Here is a 10,092-nt window from a genome sequence, read left to right on the forward strand (position 1 = left end):
GTTGTACTGCATTAGAAATTAATTATTTGTACAGCTGTATTTATCTTTGTTATGTACTGGGTCGATTTTTTGCCCGAGAGATTTTACAAAGGAAGATAGATATCTACTATATACAATACAGATCGTGAAATAAGACTTAAGGCATTTCATTTCTATGCTTATGACATCAAATACAGATGTTTCTAAACAAGCTAGTGAATTTGTTTCAAGTTAACAAATATGCATGTTTGGTATTGAAACATAGCCTCAATAAAAACCTCACCGTACACCTTAGATTCTGAACGGACAGCTGGGATGGCTGCTCATGTTTCTAGGCGATAAAAAACTCACTGTGACCATGGGAGAGGTATATATATTGGCTAAGAGTTATATATTGTATTATGATACTACCTATAGAATGTTTGTGGGACACTCTGTGTAACAGGTTGGAGCCATATCATGTATGGATTGATCGGTATTCAAAACCTAGTTTCACCTGATGACGAAAGTTTGAAAGCTGGTTGAGACTGTGGAGTAACACATACTTATAGCTTGTATGGAAGTTTGGTGCTGGTGAACTTGTTTCAAATATGAAAAATACAGGCTGGGTATTGGTATACTTATTGAAAATACAAAAGTACAAGCTCTAGTTGCTTGTGAATGTGTGACAAATACAAAGTACAAGCTCTAGTTGCTTGTGAATGTGTGACAAATACAAATAAATGCAGGTTTGGTGCTTGTGAACTTCGTGAGCTTTTAGTCGTTACAAATACTAGACAATGTACATGTTACATAACAACTGTTAGATCAGTTAAGGATAAGCTAGGTCACAGTAGAGGTCAAAGGTGTCATTCATGTCGGGGCTGTATTTTTAATGGCTGAATATTTTTTAATGAATGGTCATTGATGGCTATATCACACAGCTGCGACATGCCTTGTATTTAAGGTCAAGGTCACACACCCTCTGAAAGGCTGTAATTTTTTATGAAACTTCATTTTAGGAAGAAGTACTGTGATGACTGGACAATGTGTCGCATAAAACTCTCGTGACTGTTCTTTAAGGATTCTCGTCCCACTGCCTGAGAAACTGTACCAGGGCAACCAAGTATTGGAAACTGTTTTTGGCATGACTATGGCTTTAATAAATCATTTCTAAAGGGAAAACAAAACCTATGAGAAATATTAAAGATGAAATAAACATAATATGATCAACAACAGTGTTTTGAGTGCAAAACATTATCGGGGCTAGACCGGGTTTCAAACTTCTGACTTCAGATAGTTATACTATTGCACGAACCCATTGAGCTACCTGGTCAACGGAAGTTTCCTGGCCCAAGTGAGCTACAGCTATTTCCAAATGGAAGTTAAGGGGAGGCTACTGTATATAGAACAAAAACACAGCCCAGTGGAACAGGGATCCTTAAGGCAAGGAGCCAACTGTCAATTTATTTTAAGCTTGTATGGGCGTTGATGACTACTGAAATATCAAACATATTTTAATGAATTTTAATGGTAGATGGATGTATTAATGGTAGACAGTGAGTCACAGTAGAGACATGTTTTCCCTGTCACTATACCGCGATCAGCTTGTTATCCTATCTTGTGAAAGCTTGTTACAGAGCTCAGTGAGTAATCGCTGTTGAGGCGTTGGTTCAGTGAATCATTGTCGATGCACAATTCCCTGTTATATCTATATCTACTAGGCGTGTGCTCGTGTGATATGTTGGGATAATCTGCTTTGATATAAAATATTGCATAGCAATTAAAAACCATTCTGGCTTTAATAGTCCGCCATAATTGTGATATGATTGAAAGTTGTCATTGAAGAAGTATTTCATCTGGTATTGTATCTGGTTGGGGACCTAATGGACGGTTGTGTATCGTCCGTGTACGACTGACTGCACAGCTGGTAAGGGGATTACATGTTGACCTGAGGGAGATTATTACACGATAATGTAGCTCCAGTCGGATGAATATCAATACGGAAAACTGCTTAAAAAATTACTGATTTAATGAAAGCTCCACATACGAACCTGGCTGTATACTCCATCACTTAAACATTGATTGCAGAGATTTGCAGTGTTAACAAGAACAACATTATAGTCAGTCGGAAGCATGCACAGTTAAAATTGCTCGTAGATATTACATCATCTGGAAACACCAGAATTCACCATGACAGTTTCCTACAGACGTGTCAACCCCGATATTGTTATAAATACTGCTAGATATTTGCTTTTGAATGATTATTAAGAAATAATGCACTGGAATTAATCTTTCTTTTGTCAAGTCCTACATAAAAAAATAGTACCAGCTCTCAGAAAATGTGTCACCTTCACTGCTCCACTGCAGAGATTAATGTTTTGGCTGAAGTGTGGGTTTCAGGCTGGCTGACGATCAGCTCGGAGCAGCACATCAACAATTAGTTTGAAGCTGCACGCTGACAATGAGTTCAGAGCAGAGCACTGACCGTTAGTTCAGAGCAGAGCACTAACCGTTAGTTCAGAGCAGAACACTGACAATGAGTTCAGAGCAGAACACTGACAATGAGTTCAGAGCAGAGCACTGACAATGAGTTCAGAGCAGAGCACTAACCGTTAGTTCAGAGCAGAGCACTTACCGTTAGTTCAGAGCAGAACACTGACAATGAGTTCAGAGCAGAACACTGACAATGAGTTCAGAGCAGAGCACTGACAATGAGTTCAGAGCAGAGCACTGAGGATATGTTCGGAGCAGCACGCAGATGATCAGATTGGAACAGCACAATGAGAATCATTTCCAAGCAGCATTATAAGAGGGTGTAGCTGAGAATTAGGTGGAAATCATAATCCATACTCAATTAAGTCTCTTTAAATTTTCCACTTAGTCTTTTGTGCAAGTTAATTCCTATACTGTCAAAACCAGGAGAGGGTCGGAAGGGGAGTTGGATGTTTATACAAATGAGTGCCCCTATATGCTGGAGTTTAATAGCCTATAACTTAAACCAAAATTAGCTTGCTATCCATCAGACGATCACTGTGATTTCATGAATAAACAATCAGTCACGACATTATCTTATTGAAGAGTGTATCAGATTCTCGTACATATAGTACTCCACAATGGAAATACTTCAAACAAAAATGTGCATTTTTAAATTTAGGATAGAAAAACAAGATAAGCATCAAAAGAAAATAGATTTATACTGTAATCGTGCACATTTTCGAGGTTTCTAATTTTAACACTTTACGCACTTTGAACATTGCACTCATTTGTGATTGTCCTCATTTAAGTTTTTGTGAATGGTTTTTAGCTCACCTGCCCGGAGGGCAAGTGAGCGTATGCCATGGTGGGGCTTCCGTTGTCCGTCTGGCGTCAACATTTTACTTTAAACAACTTCTTCCCAGTAACCAAAAGGCCTAGGATGACGATATCTGGCCAGAAGCATGCTGGGATAAAGAGCTACCAAGTTCATTCAAACAAATGACCTTCATCAAATTTCAAGGTCACTGGGGTCAAATATGTTAAAATCTTTTAACTACTTTTTCTGAATAACCAAGAGGCCTTGGGTGAAGATATTTGGCCAGTAACATGCTGGTATGAAGGGCTACCAAGTTTGTTCACATGAATGACATTGACTTATATTCAAGGTTACAGGGGTCAAATATGCTTAAAACCTTTAAAACAACTTCCTCTGAATAACTGAGAGGCCTAGGGTGATGATATTTGGCCAGTTACATGCTGGGATGAAGGGCTACCAAGTTTGTTCAACTAAATGACCTTCAACCATTTGCAAGGTCACAGGGTCAAATATTTTGAAATCTTTAAACAACTTCTGAATAATGTAAAGGTCCAGGGTAATGATATTTGGCCTGAAGCATGCTGGTATGAAAGGCTATAAAGTCTGTTCAACTTAATGTCCTTGTTTGACTTTTTAGGTCACATGTGTCACATGCTTAAATCTTGTAATCGATTATTTTGAATCAAACACTGGTATTTTGCCTGTAGCTGTATTTCAGTCCACTTTTAAGATTACAAATTTAAGATTAATATCAGGTGGGCGATTCAGGCCCATTGGGCCTCTTGTCTATTGCATATTTTCCAAGTGCCCAATTCATCTATGCACTAACCTGTTAAATTTCGATAACATGTTTAATTTGCTAACATCAGCAATCTTACAGTTTCTTTTTAGATCCCCAGAAATATATTTCAGAAAACAATTCTGAAAGTAAGTTTCTATACTTCATTGCTATTATCGATAATTTGTATTGTTTGATACACAATACTATTGACTGGGATGGCTATCTGGTTTACAGATTCTAGACAATCTCAGGTGTTTATTGGAAACTGGAAATGGCGGTGATGAGGAAAGCACTTTTTAGTAAGCTGTAGCAGTAAAAGATTCAAATTGTGGAGAGAAGTGTTGGGCATTTGTAGTCTAATCATGTTCCCAATCGCCATTATTAACGTTTCAATAATAGTGTATTTGACGAGCGTATTAACGGAACCTGGTCCTATCAACAACAATGCTGTGGCATCCCCAGGCCTCATTGAGGACTTGCAACATTGATTTATGCCACGCTGCGCTATGAAAGGGACTTGTAGGCCTAGAACCACCATTAGCGCACAATAAAACGATGAAAGTGGTGATCAACAACCTTGGAGAGATTTTAACGAGACCGGAAGGAAACCTGTATTTCTGTCACATTAAGTTTGGCGACTGTCCCAATAGTTGCTAACTAAAGATTTGATGGGGCAAGAATAAAATTTAAAATCTGAACATAAAAAACTTCAAAAATAACATACCAATCGAAATTGAAAACAAGAGTATACCAACTGGCATTTAAAAATTATAAACTGATGGAAGTTAAGAAATAGTATACCAATTTCAATTTAAAAAAGAAAATACCAATAAAAATTAAGAAAAGTACACCAATTGAAATTTAAAGTGTCTTTTTCACTATAGCCATAAAGATTTTTGTTGTGGATAGATACTGTTAATATTTGCAGATGGTGCACACTCGCACGCAGTACATTACACTTACAATAGAATGACATATGTACAAGTTGTTCTTTTAAAATAGTATAAAAATAGCGTGCATCATTTCCAGATGTATCAGCTGTCTCATGAAGCACTGCAATCTCTCACAATTATTTCTAACGACAGGTCCAATTTCCTTTTATTGGATTTATAAAAAATGAAATATTGACCTATACCTAAAACCTGATGCTCAAGTATACTTCATCTTCAATAAATACGAGTGTACTGCACACTGGGAGATATCGTAGGCATATATTGAACTGCTCGGGGACTACAGGATGGGGACTGATAATTCTGAAGGACATAGGATAACGGATAAAAGCTTCCTGAAGTACAATCCGTTTTATTTGTAATGCTGTCTCTGGTTCTGTATTTACACGATAAGCGTAGTGTACACATGAGGACGACATTTTGTCCCGGGATTTCACCATGACACTGGAACCATACAGTCATTTGTCTGAGATTGATACATCATCCGTCAGGGAGCCAAACTGCGATCAACGATTGATTGATTGGTCGGCCAGATTGGGAATATCATACATAAAAGAATATCGGTGGAAATTTAATCTGCGGATGATTGCCTATCCATTTGTGCTTGCCCTTTTGAAGTCGCCATTAGTACAAGGGGATATATGGCATTGAATGATGAAGTAGCCATTAAAACAAAATCAATAGAATGGGTGAATTATATTCCCAAATTTCACATTTCTGAATTAGTTTGCCATTATTGTCCGAAATCGGTGACATATATCTGCAGTTCACGTAAACCTGAAACTTTATATGTGTCTACCCATAACTCTTCCCCCGCACTGGGAAATGACTGAACACCTGGGGAACATTTAACACGTCATGCGTCTTGGTTTGTGGGTGATGGGGCGTTCTTTCTTCCTACTCATTACCTGGTCAAAGGCTTCTCTGCTGTCTCATATCTTGGTTAAGTGCGATATTTTTAATCTTTTTGACATATGGGTAAACCCACAGACAACTAGAGGTTTCTTTAATCTGTGGGGAAAGCTTCAAATGTCAACTCCTTCACAAACACACAAATGTCACTGTAGCTCCAACCTCTTTCATGATTAGTGTCCCGGAATTAACTACGAGCTGCTGGTTTTGGATGATTGAAAATTAATTAAAATGTCGCTCGGATTCTAGTGGGTTGTGGAGCACCTAATTTTTTACTATAAATCAAATAACGTTTCTGCGATACAGAAGTTATACACTAATTAACTATGTTATTCAATTTTACAGATGGCCTTGTTACTCCCACTCTTTAGAGGATACTTTCAAATTTCTTACTTGAGAACAATATACATTCTCAAGTTTGGTAAAAACAGAAACTTTTACATATAAAACATCCTTTATGTGTTGTCTGTCTATATTGGAAACATCCCTCTTGTGTTTTCTGTCTATATTGGAACCATCCCTCTTGTGTTGTCTGTCTATATTGGAAACATCCTGCTTGTGTTGTCTGTCAGAAGGAAACATCCCTCATGTGTTGACTGTCTATATAGGAAACATCCCTCTTGTTTTGTCTGTCTAGATAGGAAACATCCCTCTTGTGTTGTCTATTTATATTGAAAAGATCTTTCTTGTGTTGTCTGTCTATATTGGAAACATCCCTCTTGTGTTGTCTGTCTGTATTGGAAACATCCCTCTTGTGTTGTCTGTCAGAAGGAAACATTCCTCATGTGTTGTCTGTCTATATTGGAAACATCCCTCATGTGTTGTCTGGCAGAAGGAAACATCCCTCATGTGTTGACTGTCAGAAGGAAACATCCCTCTTGGGTTGTCTGTCTAAATTGGAAACATCCCTCTTGTGTTGTCCTTCAGAAAGAAACGTCCCTCATGTGTTGACTGTCTATATAGGAAACATTCCTCTTGTGTTGTCTGTCAGTAGGAAACATTCCTTTTGTGTTGTCTGTCTATATTGGAAACATCCCTCATGTGTTGTCTGTCTGAAGGAAACATCCCTCATGTGTTGTCTGTCAGAAGGAAACATCCCTCTTGGGTTGTCTGTCTAAATTGGAAACATCCCTCTTGTGTTGTCTGTCAGACGGAGACATCCCTCTTGTGTTGTCTGTCTATATTGTAAACATCCCTCATGTGTTGTCTGTCTATATTGGAAACATCCCTCTTGTGTTTTCTGTCTATATTGGAACCATCCCTCTTGTGTTGTCTGTCTATATTGGAAACATCCTGCTTGTGTTGTCTGTCAGAAGGAAACATCCCTCTTGTGTTGTCTATCTATATTGAAAACATCTTTCTTGTGTTGTCTGTCTATATTGGAAACATCCTGCTTGTGTTGTCTGTCAGAAGGAAACACTGTCTATATAGGAAACATCCCTCTTGTGTTTTTTGTCAGTAGGAAACATTCCTCTTGTGTTGTCTATTTATATTGAAAAGATCTTTCTTGTGTTGTCTGTCTATATTGGAAACATCCTGCTTGTGTTGTCTGTCAGAAGGAAACACTGTCTATATAGGAAACATCCCTCTTGTTTTGTCTGTCTATATAGGAAACATCCCTCTTGTGTTGTCTATTTATATTGAAAAGATCTTTCTTGTGTTGTCTGTCTATATTGGAAACATCCTGCTTGTGTTGTCTGTCAGAAGGAAACATCCCTCATGTGTTGACTGTCTATATAGGAAACATTCCTCTTGTGTTGTCTGTCAGTAGGAAACATTCCTCTTGTGTTGTCTGTCTATATTGGAAACATAGGGGTATATCTACAGTATTAATTGTGTGGTTTCCAGTTGATATTTACCTGCAACACCTATTTTCATCAAAGGCGTAATTAAAACTGATGTAATTTGATAAAATGTGTAAATGCTTGGTATTGGTAGAATTAATTGTGGACGAATCGTTCATGTAGGAGTAAGATCGTGAAATGTGCTGTTCTCTAATAAAAAAAGGCATTTATAAACTGCTGACAAAATGTCAAAGTTGTTCCTAGAGAGTTTTTTCCATTTTATTTGTTGTGGTGACATTTGCATTTGAAAGAATTAAGTCATTCACCCCTGAAATTTCTTCATTAACTAATTTCATCCTTTGAATTGGAGGAGTTTAAATGTGTCTGTAGGGGTAATTATAAGCAGTGCCGATTACAAGAGTGATGTTTTATTGAGAATACAATTAAAAAAGGTTTCAGTATTGACCAAACTGATAAAGAATCAGATAGAACCTCTGTTACATTCTATAGTCAATACCTCATACAAGTGTCTGTCTGAGGGAGCAATTGATATAAATAGGAATATTTGGGAATGATGTACAAGGGTGAGAATAAAAGAATCAAGTTTTCAGGTATGTTTCTTTTTGCAATTACCTGCATATTTCAGTAAATTCTCAATGTAATGCTCCTCATTTCATTTGCCCCATTANACCCTTTTTAGTACATCAGGGTTCAAATGCTGTGAAATGCTCTAGATCTTTAATACAGCCAGTTCACTTCCTGTCCAGGTTTTGAAGAACAGTTGAAAATATCCGTAACAATGTTTGGCTGTATTTGATGATGTCTTTTCAATACTGATTGTTGTCATTCTCAAGGTCTATATGAATGCCGAAAGACCCAGTTCTTATCTTTGGATTTTAAGTGAGTTATTTTTTTATTTGTTTCTGATTGTGTTTCTGTTTGTTTCAGATGCTTAGCCATTCGGACTCGCAGAGATCACAAAGTGCTGACGATGAAAACAACAGCGTATGGAAGGGGATGCGCAACATCGCGAACATGTTAATGGACGATGCTGAAGAGGACCCTGGACCTCCGGTCATCGACCCTACCGAGGGTGTGGACTGCAAGCTAGGACGAATACAAGTGGCTCTAAGTTATGATTTCCAAACATTGACGTTGAACTTAAAAGTTTTTCAGGGAGTCGGACTGCCTGCTAAGGACTTTACCGGAACAAGTGATCCTTATGTCAAAATTTTACTTTTACCTGATAAAAAACATAAACTTGTCACAAAAGTCAAAAAGAGGAATTTAAATCCCCGATGGAATGAGTGTTTTCTTTTTGAAGGTAAGCATTACTTTTACAAATTTTTAAACAAAGTTAGATTCCGATTTGGGAAATAAAAGTTTTTCAAAAAAGTAAGGTCATATTTAAAATGCATGTATATGTATATACGTACAAGGGATTCTCACACAGGAGCTGGGACTTACTATGCAGCTATAAAATGCCTGAAACATTAACTTTGAGCTGATCATGAGGCCATGTAAAGACTTTAAAGGAGACCTGTTGAAAATCCTGGAAAAAATATATCCATCACATATACATGAAGGGGGCTTAGGGTAGGATACACTTCGTAATATCTACGAATCAGGAGTCCAATATAAACATCTTCAAGAGGAAGGTTATATACCTGATTAAAACCTTCCTTGACTGATTATGTAAGGCTTACACAGGTAATACCAAGATTTAATCATGCATTAAAACAGAATTGACTGCTGATAGAATGAGTTGTTAAAGAATTTAAGCTGGATTTGGAATGTTTCTGAATCTAAACCTGTGCTGTAATTCTTCTGTAACATGTTTCCATGGTAACTATTACTGCAAATGTCCAAAAGTGACACCCTGGTTCGGTGTCTCCTTGGTGACAACCTATTGCAATGTCTCTTTTAATAGAGATTGCATGAAAGGAACACTAAATTTCACTTATTATACCCCCATCTAACAGAGTAAACGAAACATGGATTTACTGGAAATCAAGGTGTCTGTCTGCCTGTCAATCCCACTGTGGAATGATATTTGTCCTACCACCCAGACTATAAAACCAATTTCAATGAATCTTTGTACATGTTACCTGTTCATTACATTTTCTTGCATCTGGTTTCAAATTAAATGTCATTTCTTCCCCTAGAAAGTAATTGCCTTTATATGAATCAAGAAATATTTTTTATCTAAAATAACATGTTTGTGTATGGGTACATTGTCTCCAAGGTAACAACCTAGTATAGTGTCACCAAGGTAACAACCTAGTACAGTGTCACCAAGGTAACAACCTAGTATAGTGTCACCAAGGTAACAACCTGGTACAGTATCACCAAGGTAACAACCTAGTACAGTGTCACCATGGTAACAACCTAGTACAGTGTCACCAAGGTAAC

General features: G+C 37.4%; 1 protein-coding gene across 3 annotated transcripts in view; it reads left to right on the forward strand.

The window, feature by feature from the left end:
- The window catches only part of LOC110451585 (synaptotagmin-7-like), a 276,219-nt gene that overhangs the window by 222,308 nt on the left and 43,819 nt on the right, over window positions 1–10,092 (forward strand). For all 3 annotated transcript variants that reach the window (XM_021499694.1, XM_021499695.1, XM_021499696.1), the window contains one exon: window positions 8,629–9,004. In XM_021499694.1, coding sequence (XP_021355369.1) covers window positions 8,629–9,004 — 376 coding nt within the window. The remainder of the gene's footprint in view (window positions 1–8,628; window positions 9,005–10,092) is intronic.

This window comes from Mizuhopecten yessoensis, unplaced genomic scaffold (genome assembly GCF_002113885.1).
Source record: "Mizuhopecten yessoensis strain PY_sf001 unplaced genomic scaffold, ASM211388v2 scaffold6135_1, whole genome shotgun sequence".
NCBI classification, from domain to species: domain Eukaryota; kingdom Metazoa; phylum Mollusca; class Bivalvia; order Pectinida; family Pectinidae; genus Mizuhopecten; species Mizuhopecten yessoensis.